General features: G+C 48.6%; 1 protein-coding gene across 3 annotated transcripts in view; it reads right to left on the bottom strand.

Moving 5' to 3' along the window:
* CORO1C (coronin 1C) overlaps window positions 1-23,799 on the bottom strand; it is a 47,789-nt gene that overhangs the window by 12,628 nt on the left and 11,362 nt on the right. For all 3 annotated transcript variants that reach the window (XM_021544674.4, XM_021544676.4, XM_021544675.4), the window contains exons 2-3: window positions 10,000-10,199; window positions 442-564 (exon numbers count right to left, since the gene is read on the bottom strand). In XM_021544674.4, coding sequence (XP_021400349.2) covers window positions 442-564; window positions 10,000-10,199 — 323 coding nt within the window. The remainder of the gene's footprint in view (window positions 1-441; window positions 565-9,999; window positions 10,200-23,799) is intronic.

Here is a 23,799-nt window from a genome sequence, read left to right as displayed (position 1 = left end):
CCAACACACACTTCTACATCCACTGGGATATTTGAGGCAAGGAACCACCTGTCTTCTCAAAGCTCAACAAACCAGAACACCTCACCATAAACTGGCACTCATTCCTCTTCCAAAACATCAAACAAATGCCATGGGGAAGGAAAAATTGAAAAAAAAAATCTTCCCTGTGAGAGTGGTGAGGCCCTGGCACAGGTTGTCCATCCGTGGCAGTGTCCAAGGCCAGGCTGGACAGGGCTTGGACCAGCCTGGTCTATGGAAGGTGTCCCTACCCATGGCAGGGGTTGAAATGGGATGAGCTTTAAGTCCCTTCCAACTCAAACCCTTCCACAACGACTCTGCCCTCACCTCACCCTGGAACAGAAGGTTCCTGGAGACACCTCCGGTGTCCTTTGGAGCAGAGTTCCAGCAGGGAGCAAAGCCCACCCCTCAAGGAACACTCACCATGACAGTGCAGTCCTCGGAGCCGCTGGCGATGACCTGGTCATTGTGGGGACACCAGTCGATGTCCAGCACCGGCCCCGTGTGGCCACACACTGTGGGGTAGGACTTGTCAATCCTGCCTGTCTGGAGGGAAGAAGGAGAAAGAGAGCTGTGATATCCTGAAGGAAAGGTGCTTCCCAACCCTCCGTTTGCTTTTTCATACCCACAATTCCATGAGATTTGAACTCATGGATCAGCAGAGGAACAGACCAGCAGCTCTTCTCCCCAGCATCAACGAGCTGGAAACTCCCCATGGAGCAAAGGAAAGGGATCAGAGATCCAGCACAGCAGGGTTGTGATCCCACATCTCAGCATCTTCTGCCACATCATCCCTTTTTCCACCCTGACTTTTGGGCATAGCAAAGCCTTGGTTTCATCTGTGCTCCCAACAGAGGTAGCTGAAGACAATCAAGCTAAAAATGCCATTGGAGGATGTTGCTGGTCACTGAATTTACCAGGTCTCCCTGGTTTCCTAAAACAGAAGGATTTTGCTTGGATGGGAAGATTTTAGGATGCAGTTGTGCAGAGGAAAATTGTTTGGAGGAATAAATGTTTCCAACATGGACTGTGACAGCCACACCTGCCCCACACCTGCCTCTCCATGGCCAGAGGACCGGGGCCACCAATGCCAAGCTCCCTACAGGGATAACACTTCCAAAAAAATGAGCCACTTAAACCTGAACTGGCACAAATCCAGTGATGCCAACCCAGCTGAAGCTGAGACACCAATTCTGCCCCTGCATCTACATTTTGCTGAGGAGCAGCAAATATTCTGAATACCCTGAAGTACCTGATCCACTCCAACAGCTGATTCCACAAAGAAGGAAAGGGAAAATCACTTTCATCATCCTTCTCTCTCTTGGCCAAGCCTTGCACACAAGGGAAGCAATATTTACAATAGTGAAGATGCACAGCAGTAGCAGCAGGGTGAGGAGGAGACTCCTCCACTTCCACAGCCACACCCTTGGTGCTGCTCCATGGGGTTTTGTTTGGGGGATGACCTTTTCAAGATGAGTGATGGGAGAAGAGACACAGCAGGGAGAGGTCTGGGATGGGGTCGTCTTCTTTTGTGTTTAAACATGCAGAAGAAATGGTTGGAATATCACTTGTGCCATTGGATGGGAACATTCCCCAACCTTGGAGGTGACATTCCTTAATTTATGCCTCCCACCCCGCTTCATGTGGGAGGCTGCTCCTATTCAAGGCTGATAACCAGAATAATGCTGGACATTGTCTCTTGAGGACAACTGACCTGGAGCCTTCCACAAACAGCAAAACAAGATATTGATCCCAAAAGATCCCACTAGCTCCTAAAAGGCCAAATTTAGGCTTCAAAAGAAAAAAAACAAAAAAAAAACCACAAAACTCAGTGATTCAGCTGCTTTTGGAATTATTAAAGGGAGAAGAGTTGTAGATGAAAAGCCATAAACCTGCCATTCAAAAATTAAAGCCTGTGTAATCCCTCTTGGATGCCATAATGTGAAATAGGATTTAAAAAAATTAATACACCCAACTGCCATGTAGAATTCATCCATTTTAATTTACCCAATTAAAAGGAGAACCATGCAGAGCACACGAACTGCAGAAGGCACATGACAGGCCACAGACAAATACAGGCCTGAACCAAAAAGGAAAAATAGCAATAATAATGCAAAATGTCATGGACTGCCTGTTCTGGCTCCCTGGCAGGAATCAGTGGGATCCTCCAGGAGGAGCCCCTGGTAACTATTTCCAGGCTGCACAAACACTTGTCAGTTCAGTTTTGGGCCTTCACAGTCATTTATTACTGTGGGGAGGCCAAACCCAAATTTAATTTGAGCAAATTAAACCCCAAACTTCACCTTTCAGTTTTGATCACAATGAACCTGCACAGCCGAGCCTGTGACAGCAGTGACACTCAGTGACACTGCTTCCCACCTCCTGTGTCCTTAAACCAGGATCCTGCCCTTCCATAAGGAGCAGAGCTGCCAGAATCATGGAACGGGTTGGGTTGGAAAGACCTTAAAGATCATCCAGTTCCACTCTTTGCCACGGGCAGGGACACCTTCCACCATCCCAGGTTGCTCCAAACCCCATCCAACCTGGCCTTGGACACTTCCAGGGATCCAGGAGCAGCCACAGATTCTCTGGACAACCTGAGCCAGGGCCTCCCCACCTTCATAGACAGGAATTTCTTCCCAGTATCCCACCTAAATCTACCCTCTTTTATTTTAAAGCCATTCCCCGTGTCCTGTCCCTCCATCCCTTGTCCAAAGTCCCTCTCCAGCTCTCCTGGAGCCCCTTTAGGCACTTGGAGGGGCTCTGAGGTCTCCCTGGAGCCTACTCCTCTCCTGGTGAACACTCCCAGTTCTCCCAGCCTGGCTCCTCAGAGCATCTCCATGGCCTCCTCTGGACTCTCTCCAACAGTTCTACGTCCTTCCTGGGCTGGGATTCCAGAGCTGCTGCAGGTGGGGTCTCACCTGAACAGGAGAGAGGGGCAGAATTCCCTGTGCATCACCTACAGACATCCCCCTGTCCCTGCCTGCATCTGGAGAGTGACACCAAACCCCATTTCCAATGGGGAACAGCCAGGCAGGACAGGGAAAGGAGATGTTATTTAGCAGCAGTGTGGGAGAGGCAACAACCTCAAGCTCGTTTATCCACAAAGAATTACAAACCAAGGAAGAGAGGACGAAGCAGAGCAGATGTCCCACACAGCAGCTCCCTGGGATCTGGCAGAGGAAGACAATCCCAGGGAGATGAAGAGCTCAGGAGCATCAACACCTTCACTTGGACATGAGAGGAGAGACTCTAGTGCTCACCAGACTCCAGGAACAATCCCAGAATCATTCAGGTTGGGAAGACCCCCAAGATCATCCAACCTGTGACCAACCCCCATCTCACCACCCGGCCCCGAGCGCCACGTCCGGTCCTTCCTCGGCCGCCTCTGGGGACGTACAAAAACGAGCAGCAGCCACCAAAACGAGACTAAATAAGGACATAAAGGTGCTGCTGGAGCCCCAACCCTTCGAGAGAAGCTCCTGCCTTGTGGTCAGAGGCACCAAACTGTCTCTGCAGAGCAGAGGAAACCGCGGTGTTTTCCTGAGCGCGTTCCGAGAGCTCGGCGCCGCATCCGCCCCGCGTCACCAACGCCTCCGGCAGAGACCCTGCCTTGGGGTCCCTGCCTTGTTGTCCCCCTCTGTGGGGACAGCACAGGACAGCCACCCACAGCACCACCCCAGGGCTGAGCCCTCACAGCAGCAGCGATGGGCAGCTTTCAGCTCAGGGATGTATTTTACCACCTCTCAGCGCTGCTTTGGCAAATTCCACCCATCAGATTCCCCCTCCCGGCAGCACTCGGCCCCCTGGAGCAGGGAACCCCAATTCCCAGCATTGGAAAAATCAGTATTTTAGGGGATTTGCCAAAAGGGAAAGCTGCAGTAGGGTTACAAGAACCACCAAATCCCATGGTTTTCAATACAATCCCTTTGCAACACCAGCAGAACACCACGAGGTTTGGCAGCGTTGTTGGCAGCTGGGTGTGTTTCCATGATACTCTAATGCTCCCAGGTTTGGGGATTTATTTATTTATTTGGAAAATGTAATCTTATAATTAGGAGAGGATTTAAAATAAATCTCAAGTGCTGATACGCAGCTTAAAATTAACTTTAAGAAATTCAATCCTTCTCGTAATCCACTAGGGCTGTGGTTTGACACATCCCTGATAACTTTCGAAATCTGGAGTTGTGTTTTATAAAATGTTGGTCAAAAAGGTGAATTTGAGAATTTTTAATAAAGTTGGTGTTGACTGAACACACACTCAATATTCAGGTGCTTCAGCAAGGGGCAAATTTGCCTTATTAAATTAATTTTAATTATGAAAATTAAATTTTAATGTATCCAATGTATTCCAGATCAGGAAAAAAAAAAGTTAAATCATCAGAAATATTAAACCCAGACCAGAAAGCAAGTGACAGATGAGAAGAAAAAATATGATTAAATCCAAAAGGGATGGATAAGCAACACAAGAAAACTGTTCCTAAAAGTGGGAGTTTTAGGAATTAATTTGAGTGTCTTGTGATCAGTTCTCTGCCAGAAAAGGGCATTTGGTGGCAGGAAACAGCTCATGGATTATGGTAAAAATATCAGGGAGAACAGCTGCTTCCCCAGCCCATGGTTGTGCTCCTTGAAATCTCCATGTAAATTAGGGAAGTGGCATCGAGTTGCACAAGCCAAAGCAGCTCCCCCCTCACACTGCACAAGTTTGAGGAAGGAAATCAGGTCACAACTGCAAAGTTTGAAGCCCCAACCGACTGCACCTTTTTTTCTGCTAGAGAAAATATTCCTCTTTTCTTTAAATTGTGGACTTTAAAAAACTCCTAAGTTTCATCTAGGGAATTTCTGAGCGCTGAGCCTCCATCTCTGGCTGCAGCAGCTGGGCCTGGAGGAGGCACCTGGGGGAAATCTGGGCTGAAATGGAAGCTCCTGCCCATGCCCAGCAGCCACCAGTCACCCCACAGCCCAGTCCAGGCATCCAGAACTAATCAGGAAGATTAGGAAGTGTTATTCCCAAAAGATCCACTGGAAAGTCAGGCAGTAAGAGGCCACTGTGCTCTCCAAGAATCTCCCAGCAGTGCTCCTGTTCTCGTTGTCACCTTGGCAGCTGCAGGGCTGTGACATTGGATATTGGGGAACATTTCTTCACTGGAAGGGTGGTGAAGCATGGAAGAGACTCCCCAGGGAAGTGGGGGAGTCACTATCCCTGGAAGTGTTAAAATACAAGCAGTTGGGGCATTTTGTGATGTGGTTCACTTGGTCAAAGGTTGGACTTGATGAGCTTGGAGGTCTTTTCCAACCTCAAGGATTCCCATGATTTTGTGATCCCATCCCAGGTTGCCACAGAATGGACACACATGCTGGCTTTAAAAAGGAAAAAACAAAACAAAACAACACAAACAGTCCTCACAGCCAACCCTACCTGCAATTCCCATCACTAGGAGCTGGGAGTGCAGCACAGCTCCAGCATTTCCATGGATATCCATCCCAGAAATGACATTACAATTAAAAAGCACAGAGGCAGTGCTTTTTGCCCTCTCCAAAATATGATTTCCAAAGCAATTCATCCCTCTGTTCCTTCCCAACTGCAGTAAAGCCAATGGGTGTCCCAGAACTGAGGGCTCTGGATAAAGTGGAAAAACTCTGCTGCTGTTCAGAGGATGAGCATCCACCCAGAGAGAGCAGAGCTGCTGGCCAAGGAGACAGGGATCCATGGGGATCATCCCCACGAGCTGGGAACAGATGACCCAGGGCTCCACCAAGTACAACTTTCATTTTCATTGTTGGACAAAACCTTAAAATTGCAGAGATACTTGTACAAACCTCTGACTGTAAGACAGGGGATGGAATTTGCTGCTTTTTTCCCCTGGAGGAATGAGATCCATTAGCCAATCTGCTGCCCTCTCTTCCCTGCTGCATTAGAACCTGATGATCCATTGGAATCAAACTGACAATGATAAATATAAACTTCTTTTTAGAGATAAAAACCTAAGGTGAAATAAAAGGACAAAATCCATCACACTCCCCTTAAAATGGTAGGAAAGGCTTAATAAACCCATCACAGCAAAAACCTCCTGATTTTATTCTACACACAGTTCAGAAAAAGATTATTTTCTTTCCCTTAAATCCTTCCTGGTGGAATAAGAATTGGGAAGAGCTGCTTAACAACTCTCATATGCCATGGATGAACACCAAGGCCTGTCACTTGCAGAACAACATATTCCTTGGAGAAGATCATTCCCGAGGTGTGCACGCCCCCACCCACATGCTAATTTGCCTCTCAGGGCACCATCTGATCCCAGATCCTGCAGGAATGCTGCTGGTGTGAAGGGGGTGCAGGAAGGGATCAGGAAAATGGAAAATCTAATAAAAGCTATATCCAAAAGGGACTGAATAAACCTCTGGTAAATGCCTTATGTAACACAACTCGTGGCTGAATGAATCTTTCTGCATGAAGTCAAACAAAAAGGAACATTTGCAGCAGGCTTTTCTGCGCAGATAAAAACTGCAAAGAGTTTTTGAGGACACGAAAAAAGACATTTTTCTCCAGTTCTGATGGAGCACAGATCCAGCACCAGAACCACCCCCTGAATCCAGGTGTTTCCAAGTCATCCTTCCCAACATATCAGGAAACTCAGAGAATTTTTATCTGGTACCTCCCCTGTGTACCCAGAGCTTTCCCTGGGACAAGCCTCAGAGAAAACCAACTCTACAACCACAACCCAAAACAAGCAGGGAAGTTTCCAGCTCTTTCCCTGGTGAGCAGAGTTAATGCTGATTACCCTGGCTCTTATCACCTCCACAACCCCGACCGAGAGGAATTACAGCTTTTCCAAACTATGTGCCTCATTCCAACACAGGCCAACCCCCCAGACCACGCAACCTGTGGGAATTAAGATTGTCTGATGCTCAGCAGCTCCTGCCGGAGCATGGGAATGGCGAGTCCCTGGCAGAGCCCCTGCACATGTGCGTGCAGGAAAACAGGAAGTTCGGACAAAGCATTTCCACAGCCAGCAAAGCCGGCTCGGCTGCGCTGGCTGCGGCTACTCCGGGAGCTGCGGGGATGGAAAAGAGGATGTAGCCCCTGCGTGTCCCACTTGGAGTTAATTCATTCCCGCGCACACGGGTTAATGAAATCCCGCACACACGGGTTAATTCCCACGCAAATGGGTTAATTAATGAAATCCCGCGCACACGGGTTAATGAATTCATTCCTGCGCACACGGGTTAATTCCCATGCACACGGGTTAATGAAATCCCGCGCACAAGGGTTAGTTAATTCATTCCCGCGCACACGGGTTAAATCCCGCACACACGGGTTAATTAATGAAATCCTGCGCACACGGGTTAATTAATGAATTTCCGCGCACACGGGCTAGTTAATTCATTCTCACGCACACGGGTTAATTCCCGCGCACACGGGTTAATAAATGAATTCCCGCGCTCACGGGTTAATTCCCGCGCACACGGGTTAATAAATGAATTCCCGCGCTCACGGGTTAATTCCCGCGCACTTGCCGCGCCGCGCCCCCGCCCCCGCCAATCAGCGCGGCGGCCGCGAGCGCTGCCATGACCATATAAGGTAAAAAGCCGCGGCCGCCGCAGTGCCGCTGCGGCGGGCGCGGGCGCGCGCGCGCGGAGGGGCGGGGCTTGCGCGGAGGGGCGGGGCTTGTCCGTCCCTCCCGCGTCCGTCCGTCCGTCCGTCCATCCCCTCCCGACACGCGGGGAGCGGGGTCTCGGGGGGCTCGTCCCGCCCCAAAAACACCCCCCAGACCTCCCGCCCAGCGCCGGGAGCCACCAGCCCCGGCAGTGACAAACCCCAGGCACAACAAAACGCTGTGATACCACTGAAAATTGGCAAGAAAAGCACATTAAAACGAGTGAAATCTCCCCTTTTCTGTGCTCGCCCCGCAGCAAGGGTCAGACACATCCCAGGTAATTCCCGGCGAGCAGCATACCGCTGGGTTTGAGCAGCCACGATGTCGTTATGGGACATTTCCCCTGCAAAAATGCAGCAAGTGTATTTTTATGGCTCAATTTTAAAATCAGCCCAAACCCATGGTTGAAAATGGATTTTTTTTCCTTGACTATAACAACAAAGATTTTGCTGCGGGGAGCTTAACAAGTATCTGTACTAAACAGGCTCAAAAAGAAATCCAAATGTTATTTAGGGTGTTGAAGGAACTAAAGGAACAATTTCATCAGCCCAGGCTATAAAAATAATGCGGAACACAGGAACTGGTTAAAGCAGAGCCAGCAAAGCACTGCATTGCAAAAGAACGTGTCAGGCTGGGGGTGAGGGCCACAGCTCCTCCAGCTTCCCATGGAACCTCTTCAGATGTGAATATTAAATGCCTGTGGAAGGCAGGAATGGAGCTGAGGGCACCAAGGCAGTGATAAATACGAGAGTGGGAGGAAGAACAGAATGGATGTGAACATAATGCCAAAGATGGCACTTCAAAATGCAAAAGGGCACTCAGAATTGGCAGGAATTTCTGCCAGGGACTGAGAAAACACAGAATCATAGAATCATTAACGTTGGAAAAGCCCTCTGAGACCACTGAGTCCAACTGTTCCCCCAGCACTGCCAAGGCCATCATGTCCCCAAGTGCCACATCCACAAGGCTTTTAAATCTCTCCAGGGATGGCGACTCCATCACTGCTCAGGGCAGCCTCTTCCAATGCCTGACAACCCTTTCCATGAAGAAATTTTCCACAATATCCATTCTAAACCTCCCTTTGCACAACTTGAGGCCGTTCCATCTGTGTCTGTCCCTCGTTCCCTGGAGCAAAGCCTGACCCCCCCAGCTGCCCCCTCCTGTCAGGGAGTTGTGGAGAACCAGAGGGTCCCGCTGAGCCTCCTTCTCCTCAGGCTGAGCCCCCAATCTCCCTCATCTGATCTGTGCTCCAAACATTGGGATTTAAGCGAGGAAAAGAGGGATGCACATCCCCAGCTGTCGGCATCTGCGCCGTGATGAAGCTGAACGAGGAATTCCTAATCCAGGGCCGTGCCACCACGCGTGGCCCAGACAGGAGGAGGACACGTGGCCTGAGGATGAGCCCTAAGCAGGGAAGGGCTGCTCATCAGAGCAGCAAACTGAGCTATTTTGGGAGGTTGGGGTTTGGCTTTGCTTAACACGATGGAGATGTCGCTGCCTCCGCTCTGCCCTGGCCGGGTGGGAAGTTGTGCTGAATCCTGGGCACTAATTCTGTATTCCACAGGGCAGATCTGGAAGTGGAGCTGGGAAAGCAGCTCAGGGCTGATGACAGACTGAGGACAACTTAACCACAGGCTTAAGAGAGGAGTTTGAGGGTCACGGAGAAAAGAATGTTGCAAAAAAGTCTTTTGATCACAGGAATTTGCTGGTTAAGCATTACCGAAAGAGATGAGAAGAATCTCCTCCAGAAGATGGATGTGACTTTTCCACGCAGGACCAGAGGGCAACAAGAATGCCCTTCTTGGAACCAGCTCATTCCTTTGCACCCCTCCAATGTGGGGCTGCAAGGAGCAGTTGGGCTCAGGTGCGTTCCTGGGTTGAATCTGCAAGGAGCAGTTGGGCTCAGATGCATTCCTGAATGAATTCTGCATGGACCAACTGGATTCAGATAGCTCCTGGTTTAACTCTCAAGGAGCACTTGGGCTTAGGTGGTTCCTGGTTTAACTCTGCAAGGAGCAGTTTGATTCAGGTGGTTCAAAAATAAAAAGCTGAATCCCTGACAGTAGAAAAACCAGACTTGATCATAGACAGGCTTCCAAAATACGATTCTACGTGAAAAATTCTGCCAGAATCAGCTCAGATGAGTCAAGCAAACAGCTTGTTTGTTGTGTTTAATGTACAGAAAGCATCAGACTGATTACAGACATTAAACACATTCATCCACGGCACCACTGAGCAGCCGTTGTCACCACAGCCCTTCATTATTCCCAAAGAAACGCCGGGATGACAGCACAGGTAACTCCAGAAACATCCCAGCAGCACTTACCTTGTGCAGAGGCAGCACCAGGAAGGCTCCCCCACCGCTGGCATCCACGATGATGGCCACGAAGCGGGGGTTGACGGCGCAGAAGGAGCTGTCCCAGGTGACGCGGGACACGCGGATGTCGTCGTAGCACTGGTCGTTCTTCACCGCCTGGCCGAAGACGTGCCGGAATTTGCTCTGTCGTACCACCCGCCTCATGGTGTCTGCACAGGGATGCAAAAGGAGAGGGTCAGTTCCAGGGAAAGGATGTCCTGATTGTCCAGGAGATTCCTGGAGATCAACACTGGATGTTCTCATTGGCTTCAGGGCCGCGCTTTCAGCAATGCGGGAACGCAACCTCGCTCGCTCTTTGTAGAGTCGTGGAATGGTTTGGGTTGGAAGAATCCCAAATTGGGTTGGGTGGGAAGGGATCTCTGGAGATCACCCAGTCCAGCCCCCTTCCACAACAGGGTCACCCAGAGCAGGTGACACAGGAATGCATCCAGGTGGGTTTGGGATTTCTCCAGACAGAGAGACTCCACCCCCCTCCCTGGGCAGTTCCAGTGCTTGGCCACCCTCCATGAGAAGTTCCTCCTCATGTGAAATTCCACATGGTTTAGTTTATGGCCATTGCTCCTCAACCTGTTGTTGGGCACTGCTGGAAATAGTCTGGCACCATCCTCTTGGCACCAAAGACCTTCAAATTTATCCCATTCCACTCCCTGCTGTGGGCAGGAACACCCTCCACTATCCCAGGTTGTTCCGAGCCCCATCCAACCTGGCCTTGGACACTTCCACATCCACCTTAAGACCTGCCAAATTCTCAACCAGCTTTGCCTTTTCCTTCTTATATTAACTAAAATTCCAGGTTGTTTTGCACCCAGCCCAACCCAACTGCATTTCCAGGGGGTTTTTACAGAATTTGCCAGTAAAGCATTAATTTCCCCGCTGTAAATGTGTTCCCTGACTGCAGTAAAGGAAGTTCCTAATCCCAAAAGTAGTTTTTAGACAAGTCTCCACATATTTTCAGGGATAAATCTAGTCTTGAATTGAACTTGTTTACTTTCAAGTCAGACAGGGTCCAGAAGATGTAAATAAAAATGCAAGCTCTCAAAATCCTGTGTTCCTGTGAAGTGGTTCCACATGTTCCCTAGCTTCCAGTTCTTTCTTCTAACTCCAAAATCACCCTAAAAAAATGAGTTTCCTAGGCAGAAAGGAGTAATGGAAACAAGTTAATGACTCCAATTAACTTGGTGCATCTGTAGCATTTCTTGAGAAAAATTATTTTTAAGAACGCTGGAGTTAGAATAGAGGGAAAAGGAACTGGTGTGGAAAATTCCAGCACCTGACACAACACCAATCCTGGATGAGGGATACAACCTATGGAGGCCTCTCATCTGGGAAGGGCTTCTCTCATCATCCCAGACTTTGTCCCTCAGAGAAGAGGCAGCAGAAGAGGAGCCTCCATACAGCATCTTGCTTTTACGTATGGGAAAAATATTTCTGTGCCAGTCTCTAGGGATAGCAAAAAAAAAAAAAAGGGAAAAAATAAAAATAAAAATAAGCAGAGTCCACCTCCTATCTCTCCTCCCAGAGGGTCCCCAAGCACATGGAGAGGCTGGGAAAAACCGCTCAGTCCCCGGAGCTCCTCACGCCAGCAGGATGCTCCGGAGTGAGAGACTGGGAATGTGGCTCTATCCCGAATTCCTGCTCCCAGGCTGGCTGCTGCAAACGTGATGAAAGCTCAGAGAGCTGTCTGCGACTGCAAAGGCTTCGCAGGGAAGTTGAACGGCTGTTTTGTAGTCTGGGAGGTGAAATAAAAAATTAACCACGACAAAAAGCGGGATTAACTGCAGGGAAGCGCTCATCAGAGCCGGGAAATGCCACGGAACGTGTTTGAAGAGGAGGAAAATGTTCCAATTAACGAAACAGCTCTGCAGTGAAACTCTCCAGTTCTGCAGAGATAAGGGAGAAGGAGCAGAGGGTTTGTTTTCCAGCAGAGCCCATTTGGGAGCTGGCTCTCTGGTCACTTCCACAGCTGCTGGGACAGGGATGTACCAGTGCCACTGGAGCCACCAGTGTGCCCAGTAAAGGCAGATTTGGGGTCAGTTTTGTGATGGGGACACCTGTCCCAAGTGTGGGGTGGAGGCCATCAAACACCTTCATGCTCCATGGTCATTCCCAGCCACAGACAGCAGGTAGGGGTTCCCCACAGTACCTTTTTCATACTGATATTTTAAAGAGAATTAAGAATGTTTAAGAAAAAAATAGGTTTTAAGTGCAAAATTTTGGGAAGAACTGAGATGTTTTAAAATGTCCACAGAATGGAAATTGTTAATGATTTCTGTCCTATTGAAGCTGAACTTAGGCTCCCTCCCTACTTCATCAGTTACTGGAATTGTGTAATGAACTTTCTGCCAACTCTTTCCCTCAGAGCACAAATCAGAGGCCTGTTCCATGCTGGACACGCCCCGGAACACCGGAGTGTGATGGGAAGTCATAAACCAGGAACTGCTCTCCAGCTCCAGCCAGCAGGTGAGAGCACTAAATAAAATCATGGAATGGTTTGGGTTGGAAGGGACCTTAAAACTCATCCAGTTCCACCCCCTGCCATGGGCAGGGACACCTTGCACAACTCCTATCCAGCCTGGCCTTGGACACTTCCAGCACGATCCCAGCCTCACCAAATCATGCACAAAGAAAAGGGGAATTTCAACTCCAAGATGCCCAAATGACAAGAAACGCTGAAGTCTCAAGGTTCATAAAAAATGCATTTTGACGCCCAGTTACTGATTTGTGTCGACTCATTCCGAGCCCTGTCACACAATTCCATCCCCAGGGCTCCTCCCAGAGCTGGGAAGGCTCAGCTGAACCTGAGTCCATGGCCAGGTCTGGCAGTGAGCACCATGCAAGAGCAGCATCACCCCCATCTTCCCACCATTCCAGGTGACCCCAGGCCACCCCCAGGATATTGGGAATGTTCTCCCAAGCCCAGTGTGACACCACTGGAGCTCGTGCCCAGCTCAGCCCTTTCCCACCCCCTGCAGCAAACTCTTTTCATCATCTGCCTGCACAACTCATCCAGGAGCAGGGAAAAGGCTCCTGCTTTGTGCACGGTGGATTTCCAGGAGTGTTCACCCCCTGGCAACATTCCCACCCTGCTGTGAATCCAGATTAAAATCAGATTGTTGGGAAGAAGGTAAAGCAAAGGTTTGAACTTGTCGTGCTGAGCCAGCACAGCAAATTGCCTGGAATCATATCCCACAGAGCCAGGGGGCTGGGAATGTGGCTGCTCCACTGCTGGCAATTCAGGTGTGATGGTTACAAAGGATTATTTGTATCACATGGATAATTGTATTGCTTCTTCACTTAATCAATACCAGAACAGCAGGAAAAAATGTTCATTTCTAATATCAGGTATATGCTGGAGATCTGTCAGCCCTTCCACTTTCACAGAAGAGAAACTCCCTTTACCCCATGGTGAAATCCAACTACTTTATTCCACTCATTTTCACCCTTTGATACAAAGGGTAATCATTCCATTTTCTATAAATGACTTTTTAAAAATGCAGAGAGTTCAGATGCCTCCAAAAATATCCTTATTTGTTCCAAAGGGATCTGTTGGAACACACCTTCCCTGCCCTCTTCCCCACCTACAGCTCATCATCCTTAGCAGGAACTCTCTGATCAACACATGGTGAGCAGCCTCCAAGTGCTCATTTCCATAGCAAAGGGAGTGAATCTTGGCGTTGGATCAGAGCCATTTTGATCGGGCAGCTCTCCAAGGAGAAGGAGGGGGGAATGTGCTGGTGGTGGTTGGAAGGAGCAGCGACTGCGGCTCTTTCAGCTCACCAGGGAGAGCAGGTGAAAAACCCAACGGGGTGAGGGGGAGCCTGAGCACCCCAAAAAGAGTCCTAAGCCCTGCCATAGACTGTCCTTAAATGGGAGGAGTGTTTAGTCTCCTCTTTGCTTCTCAGTCCTGCCGTGCAAAGGATGCACTCCCTCCTCCTCTTCCTCCTCATCCATCTCCAAGAAAATCCACAGCTCAGTTTGGTTGCTGCAGGTTCTCTCAACAGAGTCACGGGCAGGAGCTCCAGGCTTGGCAAATTCATGGAATGGTTTGGAAGGAACCCAAAAGGTCATCCAGTTCCACCCCCTGCCATGGGCAGGGACACCTCCCAGCCTGGCCTTGGACACTCCAGGGATCCAGGGGCAGGCACAGCTTCTCTGGGAAAACTGTGTAAGGGCCTCCCTACCCTCACAGACAGGAATTTCTGCCCAGTATCCCATCTAAATCTACCCTCTTTTGTCTTAAAGCTATTTTCCCATGTCCTGTCATTCCATCCTTTACCCAAAGTCCCTCTCCAACTCTCCTGGAGCCCCTTTAGGCACTGGAAGGGCTCTGAGCTGTCCCTGGAGCCTTCTCTTCTCCAGGTGAGCACCCCAGCTCCCCCAGCCTGGCTCCAGAGCAGAGGGGCTCCAGCCCTCAGAGCAACTCCACGGCCTCCTCTGGACCTGCTCTAACAGGTCCATGTCTTTTTTGTGCCACTTTCAGGATTATCAGGTGAGACACCAACACCTGAGGTGATTCACCCTAAGGAGAGGCTGATTCAGCCTCTATCACACTTGCAAAAGGATGACCTGAGCAGTTCAGGGAACCTTGGAAAGTGACTTTGGAAATACCCAAGTGGCTAAGGAAGTGTATCCATGGCTAACGGGGCTGTGCTGGGGATTTTCTCTAAGGAAGTGGACTTGGAACATGAGTATTAAAAAAAAAGTTCATTAGATCATTATCTATGCTGTTAAACCTTGGCTAAGGAACCATCTCCCTATCCATTTGCTAGACAGAATATATTTTTGGGGGGTAAAGTGCAAAATTAGAGGATTTAAAACCTCCTGACTGGGAGCTGAAAGGCCTTTAAATTTTGCCAGAGTTACAACCCTCAGCAAAATTAAACCAGAAGCATTGGACACCCTGCAAAGGCCTCCACAATAGAAGTGCTGACAGATCTATGGCCGCTGAGCTCCTGGATCCCGCTCGGCCACACACGGCATCTTGGTGGGGACAGAGGAACGAGCCTTCAAACTTCTTATTTATTCCCTCCCTGAGTGACTGCCAGCTGAATTTTACCAAAACTTTGGGTTCATCTGCCAGTCAGTGCCCTGTGAACAGCCCAGCCCTTGTGGCAGCTTTTAAAGGACCCTGGGAAGGCTGGATGCCGCCGGCCGCGCTCGCACAGGGATACTTTTCATTCCACTCCTCTCTGATCTCCCATCACGATGTGTCACAAGAGTTACCATGAGTTTGCCCATTTTCCTGTTTATAAAGGATTTATCTGTCTCAAGAATCCAACAGATGGATTTCTGTGGCTTCGGAGGGTTTGCAGCCTGCTTATGCAAGAGGAAATGCATCCTGCTAGGGAACACTTACAGGAAAACCCCCCACTAATGGCAAAATCCTGCTCAGCCCATGTGATTGTGAGCCCTTCTGGAAAGGGAGGCATTGGAATAAAAGGCCAGTTGAAGTCAGACAGCCAGAGGCTACTGTTAAGGGGGGTGAGGAGATACAAATCCAGTGGATATGGAGAACGGTGTTTATAAAAGGTTGGTACTTGGGACTGGAAAGGCTCTTCCTCAAGTGGAAAAAGTCAAGTTGCAGCTGTTGATGGTGAATCCCCAAACTCCCAGTATGAACCTTGCTGAGGAGCTTTGGGAAAAAGATCCAGTCTTAATTGTTAAAAAATGAGAAGCAAATTAAGAAAAATAAAAATTAAAAGGTCAGTAGTTGGACTTGATGATCTTAAAGGTCTTTTCCAACCTCAGTAATTCTGTGGTTCTATAGGCAGAGCACCAGCAGCAATTATGAATGGTTTTATGGGATGGCTGGGGTGCTGGGGTCAGCAGGGACAGGGGATGGTCCCACTGGTGAAACTGCAACATGGGAAAGCCCAGAGGATTCCCAAGTACCAACTGTGAGGCCTCAGTGGCCTCAGCTGGGCTGAGCCACTTGAGCCTCATCAGCAAAACCTCACCAGCAAATCATGTCTGTGCTCAGAGCTGGTTTTACCAAAAAAAAAAAAAAAAAAAAAAGTAGGAAGTGTGATATACTCTTAAACCCAAACCAGGCCATGGATGTTCCAACCTGCCCCTGGTATGGAGAGAACAGCCCCTGGGAGCAGGGCTGAGCTGCATCTGCAGAGCAGTTGGCCATCATGGAGATAAGCACCAGAGAAAAGCCACAAGGAATCTGCCAATTCCCTCCCTGAAGCACTTTGAACATGTATGGAAGATAAGGTACAGAGCCACACTGGAAGGGAGGACAGAGGCATTCAGAGGGTCTGAGGCCATTAAAACACCTCCATCCCCTCATTCTCCTCATGGCAAGGACAGTTCTGTCCCACTGCTGTGGGCCCAAGGGGGCAGGGACTGAGCCAAGAGCTGCACGCACCGAGAAAAGGCACAGAGACCTCCAGGATATTTCCTAATCACTCCCTTCTGGCAGTTTTTCACTCCAGAGCCTTGGCTGTGCAAGCTCTGGGGTTCTCAGTGACCCAGGGCCATGCCCAGCCACAAGGACAGGGACACACACTGTCCTGGGCTCGGTCCAGCTGCACACCTATTCCAGGGAAATCTTGTCACCAGTATGTCACCAGCAAGGCTGGAGGAGGAATCAGTATAATAAAATCCCAGAAAGGTTTGGCTTGGCTTGGAAGGGGCATTAAAGCTCACCCAGTTTCACCCCTTGCCATGGGCAGGGACACCTTCCACCAGCCCAGGTTGCTCCAAGCCCCATCAGATCTGGCCTTGGACATTTCCAGGGATGGGGCAGCCACAGCTTCTCTCAGCACTGTGGGCCTTACCATCCTCACAGGGAACAATTTCTCCTAATATCTCCTCTAAACCTACCCTTGTTCAGTTTGAACCCATTCCCTGTTGTCCTGTCACTCCGTGCTCTTGGAGAACTTCATCTCCTTCTCCAAGTATCCACAGAACAAAAGAACTCAGTCTCATGGTAGAAAGTCTTGCAAGACTTGGGCAAAGAAGGAGGTGGGGGGAAAGAAATGTCAAGTGGCCACAAAAAGTTCAGCTCACCCCACAACTTCACATGAAAGCTCAGCAGAAAAAGAGAACAGCCACGGATGCCTTGATGCAGTTTCTGTGCTTCTAAAAACAATTCTATTCTCTCTGTGTATCCCTTTTCCAATCAATCCACATCCAGTCCATTGCTGACAGAACTGTTGTTTTCAGCTGTTCAGAGTTATTTAAAACAAAGGTGAACACTACTACAGATGGTCACAATTCCAAAACACATCATATTTGTGTGCAGATTATTTTCAGTCTTTGGTTACTTGAGCCTAGGTTGAGCAAGACCCTGCCATCTGATTTCACTTCATTTTAAAGACAAAAAGCTGGAATATGAACTTAATACTGAAATTTCCAGCTGTTCTACCACTGGCAAGATTCTATTTTGGGATGGGAACCTAAACCACAAACTACCAGGGAATTTGATTATATCTCAACTGGGGAGCCCAGCACATTCAAAAACGTAACACAACCCAAACTTTGAATAAGCTGAAATTTCTCTTTTGGACGAAGAGCAAGGTGTTGGCTGCAACCTGTGAAACACTTGATACAACTCTGGATTTCAGAGCTGTAACCTGAAATGATCGTATGAAAACCTTCAGAACATGAAGAACTCTTGAGTCACAAGTGCCTGTAGAGCTCAAGTCTCCCAGCATCACCAAGAAGGACTCTATTTCCTGAGGGTTTACCTGTGTGTGCTCATCTCACATCTCCCCTCTGGGGCTATTTTCACTTCAAGATATAATTCATCTCCTTGGGGAATCACCTGGTTGTGGAAGGTGTCCCTGCGTGCGGCAGAGAGGTGGAATGAGATGAGCTTCAAGCTTCCAATCCAAACCCTTCTGGGATGATCTTACCACTCCCACACGTTGTCACTGTATCTCCACATCCAGCATTACATCATTGACCATAATTTGCAGTGACAAAAGGACGCCGCAGTTAAAGTCATTACCCCGAACTGAGAGCGTTGTCTGGCTTCGTTTAATCTGTGTCATCCACCAGAAAGGCAGAGCAATGAATGCACACAAAAATCATTACATGAAATAATTCAGCAGGAGTGATGGGGAACCAGCAAAGGGAGACACCAGCAGGAATGGGAGTTCTGCTGCACTCTGTTTGGAGCAGCAGCCTCCAAACAATCTCTTTTTTTGGGTTTATATCTTTGGTTTAGAGCATCCTCTGTCAGCTGGCACTGAAGCTACCTGCCCACATAGGTGGCGGGGGATGTCTTAGGGGATGTTACCACAGGCTGGACAAAAGAGGGTATTAAAATTATATGAAAAGAGCAAACTGGAGATAAAAATAAAGGATAAAAACTCAGGACAAAATCTCATAAAGGCAAGTAGCATACAAAATACAGGGCTAAGAGAGCAGGGATTGAATATTCCAGGTGCCTCAGTGCATTCAAATCCAGGCTGGAGCATGGAAGGTGACCCTGCCCATGGCAGAGGGGTGGGAAGGAGATGAGCTTTAAAGTCCCTTCCAACCCAAACCATTCTGGCATTCTGTGATCCCCGCATTTCAGCTTCTGCTTTTGCTGCCAGCAGAGACAGTTGCACAGTGTCTGGACACCACAGAAGCTTTTTACTGGACAAGGAAAAGGAAACCTCCCACACACTCCCACCTCCGACACTGCTGTTCTAGCAGCCAACCACAGAAGGCCGTGGCCTTTCACATCATCCCCTCCAAAAATCCTTCCTTTTCTTTTCCACTGGAATAAACACCAGAGAAGCTTCTTTGCACACTGTGTCCCATCCACTGCCAAGAGACAGAGCAATATCCTCAATAACAGCTCTGGGAGCTGCAGCCAGAGACATCTCAGCAGCCTCAGGGATGCTCCTGACACCCATGGGGAGGAGGGAAGAACAGGGCTCCAGACCACACCATGATCCTAAGGGAAACACAGTCAGGAGCACATGGCTCTCCCAGGATTCCAGCAAAGGGAATCCAGTGATAAAATGCTTCTCCCCAGCACTGACCCAGTTCTCTTATCAGAGCTAACAGAGAAGTAGCAATCTGGTCGGAGCTGCTGCCCCAACCCGCTGGATTCCTCTCTCACTCAAAGGTTACATGCCAGTGTTTTCCAGACCATATTCCTGAGATGCACTGGAGGCTTTTTTTTGGGGGGCGGGGGGAAAGGTTGGTGGTTATGAACAGAAAAAGAGCTGTTCCCCAGCACAGCTTCATGAAATTCTCACCAAATCACCACCAGATCCCAGCACTCCCAACCAAGCAAGCAAGCACCCTTTTCTAACAGAAAAGGTGCTGTCCCTTGTCCAAAGTCCCTCTCCAGCTCTCCTGGAGCCCCTTCAGGCAAGTCCCTAAGTCCCTTGAAGGGGCTTTAAGGTCTCCCTGGAGCCTTCTCTTCTCCAGGTGAACACTCCCAGCTCTCCCAGCCAGGCTCCATGGCAGAAGGGCTCCAGCCCAATCCCCAAAGGAATAGACAAGCTGGTTTTTATTCCTCAATTGCAACATCCCTTGGCATCCATAGGAAAAAAATCTAAACATTAAAGGTGTTTTAAGAGATAAACACAGACAAAAGGTTGCAGGTCGCAGTTCTCCTATAGCACTGCACCATCAGGGAACCAAGGACCTGCCAGAACCCTCTGCTCCAAACACCAAATTAACTGGGATAGAAATTCCTCCCAACTCTGGAATAAGGCAGAAACAACAGATCAGCACAACCAAGGCTCCCAAAGAGCCTGGCCAAGAGTGAGTCAGACTGACCAAGCCAGGAGCAGCGTTCTCCACATGACCCAGCCTGACCACAGCAGCTCTGAGCTCTGCTGGACCGAGCACAGCTCCCAGACCTGCCTGGAGCCTGCAGAGAAGCAGGAGCTGCCTGGGGGAATGTGGCCTGGGAGCAACAGGATGACCAAGTGCAATGGTAGCACCTCATGGATAGCACCACATCTTCTGCTGTAACAGCTAACAGGATGGGCTGGAGTCCTGGAGAACATCTCAGGGAGACTGGAGGGACAGCACAGAGCAGCATGGTCCATCACACTGGAGTTTTGAGTGGACACACTCAACTCCAAAAAGTCACAATGAGCTTGGCTGACACATCCTGAGTAACACCTTCTTCCACTTCTCAACAACACCCACCCAACAGGTGAGGCCCCCACCTTTAATGTTCTCAAAATAACCCCAACAATGGTGAATTGTCAAAGACAAGACAACATCTTCACCCCAGGACGTGGGAGGTTCGGGCCAGACAAGGCCAACATCTCGGATTTTAATGCAGTACAAACAAGCTGCAAAATGAATCTCAGTGCTCCCAGTTGGAACTGGCCTGTGTTTCTCCACATTTCCATTGCTGTCCTGCCAGCTCTTCTGGCCAAGCAGCCTATAATTCCAAGAGCACCATTGTCATTCCGTCCTGTTTCTGTAACGTGCAATTTGAAATCAGGGCTGGGGGAGGGAGGACGGGGCTGGAGGAGGCTGAAACTTAAATCCAGATAGTTCAATCTGCTAACTTGATTTTAAATCCCTGTCTCATAATGCCAATGACAGCCCCTCAAACATCTGTTTTAGCAGAGGCTTCCAAGTTTAAACACACTTCCTCTGTCCTACAGATTTGTCACTGACCTGTCGTGGGATGACAATGAGGGAGCACTATCTGGTGTCAAACCACAAGGGTGACACAAAGCACCTTTCTCACTTCTCCGGGCAGGTAAGAAACCAAAAATTAACTTAGTCTATTAAGGAGCTTTAATAAACATTCTAGGCTGTGAAGACAGATTTCAGATTCCTACCTGTGTCCTTGCCACCTCCATGGCCCCACATCCACCTCTGAGATTCCCTGACAGAATCACACCCACCCCAGCACTGGGCAAAAGCTGATTGCTTGGGGAATTCTTGGACCTTCAGCTGGCTGAAGAACTGGTTTCCAGTGAAGAATTACAGCCTGTGCTGCCTTGATGACCTTTAAGCTTTACTTACCTGTTGGCCTGACAGTCACACTGCTGCACGTGCAGCCCACGCTTCCAGTCCTTTGGGAATCCCTGTGGCATTTCCAGCAGCTCCAGAGGAGCCCAGCCAAAACAACAGAATTACACCCAGATAAGCCCAGCTGGTTTTTATGGGAGCTTGCAGAGCACTTAAGAATACTCTGAGTAGAGCAGAAGATGGATGTGGCAAAGCAGGGATACAAAGAACAAAAAGATAACCTTTACCCCCAAAGAAACATCAGGGAGCCAAGGGAAGAACAGAGAGATAACCCCAGGGTAGCCTGACCCTAACCAGGGGCACCCACCTTAAACAGCAGCACCTTAAAATACCACACAGAACAAATTGTCCCAGAAAGGAGCAATTTTCATGGCAGTGGCCAAGAAAAAGATGCTGGAAGCACAGCAACACTGAGCTAGAAGAGTTTTGTGCCCACCCTTCAGGCTGTGCTAAAGCAGAATATATTGCAGAGGAATGTCTGGCAACTTGTGTTTGTCTAAGTTGGCTCAGGATTTTCTCCTGCCTTGCAAATTGATCTCAGCAGATCCAAAAATTCAAATAAACTTTAAAAAGTATCACTGAAAATTAAAAAAAAAAAAAAAATGCAATACACCTCCTGTTCTGAATGAGATAGCTTTGGGCCTCCAAGATATGGTGTCATTATATAAGTGCTGCAGAAGGGAATTAACTAAGAAATTAAAAGTGTAACAATGGTCATTTATCCACATGTACACATCCCACCATGTGTGCTGGGGCAAATACCTGAAGCATGTGTAAAACAACAACTCCATTTAGTAGTACATGCTACAAGTAGTATGTGCTAGAAGCATTCCCAGCCTGGGACCTGCCAGACCCTGAGTAAAATGTGTCACCTCACATTCCCAGCTTGGAAGGAAGGATACCAATCTGTTTCACACAGGTATGATGAAAAATGCCAAGGAAATGCCAAGCAGACACCCTGAGTCAGCTGGGGAATCCAGATTCCAGCAGGAAGCAACAAACCACGACAGGTTTTTAAGTATTTAAAGTGAAAATGGAAGGGAAAAAAAATTACAGGAGGTAATTCCAGCCCTGAGCAGGTGCCTGAACATTGAGGCTTTGCTGATGACAATCTTCCCTATCAAGCCATCATCTGCCCAGCATGGCCAGTTTGCCCAGTTCCCAAGGGACACGCTGCTTCCTACGGATTGAATTTGTTCCTGCTTGCTAATCCCTGGAGCTGCTAATTACACCCATTATCAGTTTGTCCAGCATCCAGATCTGGCACACTGTAAAATGTCAAGCCATCAGGTTTACAGACTGGTTTGGATTAGCAGGGATCTTAAAGCCCATCCCATAGCACCTCCTGCCATGGGCAGGGACACCTTCCACCATCCCAGGCTGCTCCAAGCCCCATCCAACCTGACCTTGGACACTCCCAGGGATCCAGGGGCAGCCACAGCTTCTCTGGACACTCTGTGCCAGGGCCTTGCCACCCTCACAGGGAAGGATTTCTTCCTTAAATCTAAGTCAAATTTCCTGTCTTTCAGTTTGAATCCATTGCTCCTTGTCCTGTCACAACAGTTCCTGACGAAGGAATGCTTAGGAATGGGATGATGCAAAATGTGCTGCTTTAATACTGCAGATTTTTATGTTTATTTGGGAGAAACAATGGATTTTCAAGGACTCCGAAACATGGTCTCTATGGCAACTATATGCAGAACCAGGGGGAGGGAGGGGAAGTTCCCATATTTCCAAATACTGAGAACTGAGTGATTTGAACTCCATTTTCCAGAGATTACTTAAACCAGAAACTGCAGGTGCAATGTACTGCCCAGGTTCATACAGGGATGCAAACAAGGAGTAGTCTCAGACACATCATTCCCATGGAGTTTTAGGAAATCCTACTCAGACACATCTGCTAAAAATGCAGAAATGTGCCTTAATATTCAACTCGGAAGAATTATTACCTATTACATACATGGCAGCCAAAATCTGGAAAGCCACAGGGAAACCCTGGTCCTTCCTAAGGGGAACATTTGGCCTCAAGCAGAGCTCAGCAACACTCCAAGGAGAGCTCTGAGCTCATCTCAGCATCAGGCTGAGCCTTAATCACTTTAAGTCAGATCCCACCACTGGTTTATTTCCATTGCTCTTTCAAATTCAATTATTAAAAAAGGAAAACAAGACAAACCTAATTATGCTGGGCTGAGAGGCCCAGCTCAATGTCAGAGTCACTGCAACTTCTCCCACCAAGAGCCAGACCTCAAACGTCACCGCAGGCTCAGCAAAAAGCAGATTAGAGATCACTTATTGTTATCACCAACAAAACATGGACTGAGACAAAGCCAGTGGTGTGGAAGAAGGAAAGTGGTCATGCTGAAGAAATTGTCCATTTGAGGAGTATTTTGTGACTCCTTAGGAAGGTGTCTGCTCCAAGGGATCCCTTCTGTCTTATTACTGGCATCAGGAATTTCATGGGAGGGGAATAAAGTAAAATTATCCACTTACCCAACAGCCACCTTCTACTTCCCAGCTATATCATTATCTCCAGCCATTAATTCTGATTGGATTTATATTCCCTACACAACCCCACGAACACAACTAATGGCTGGTGATACAACTAATGGCTGGTATATTCCATTAGGATCCTCTCCAGACAATTTGTTCCTCCAAGGACAAGCCCTGCAAAGCTGCCAGTGGAACCTGGGAGCAGCTGAGCAGTTCTGTGTCATGCTGGTATTTCACATGCCTATGTGTGGTTTGAGATGAGAAAAGCCACAAAAAGTCATGCACCGAACAATTATAACCTCA

Source organism: Lonchura striata, chromosome 15 (assembly GCF_050655825.1).
Source record: "Lonchura striata isolate lonStrDom1 chromosome 15, ASM5065582v1, whole genome shotgun sequence".
Lineage (NCBI taxonomy): Eukaryota > Metazoa > Chordata > Aves > Passeriformes > Estrildidae > Lonchura > Lonchura striata.
This window is presented reverse-complemented; position numbering and strand designations above follow the sequence as displayed.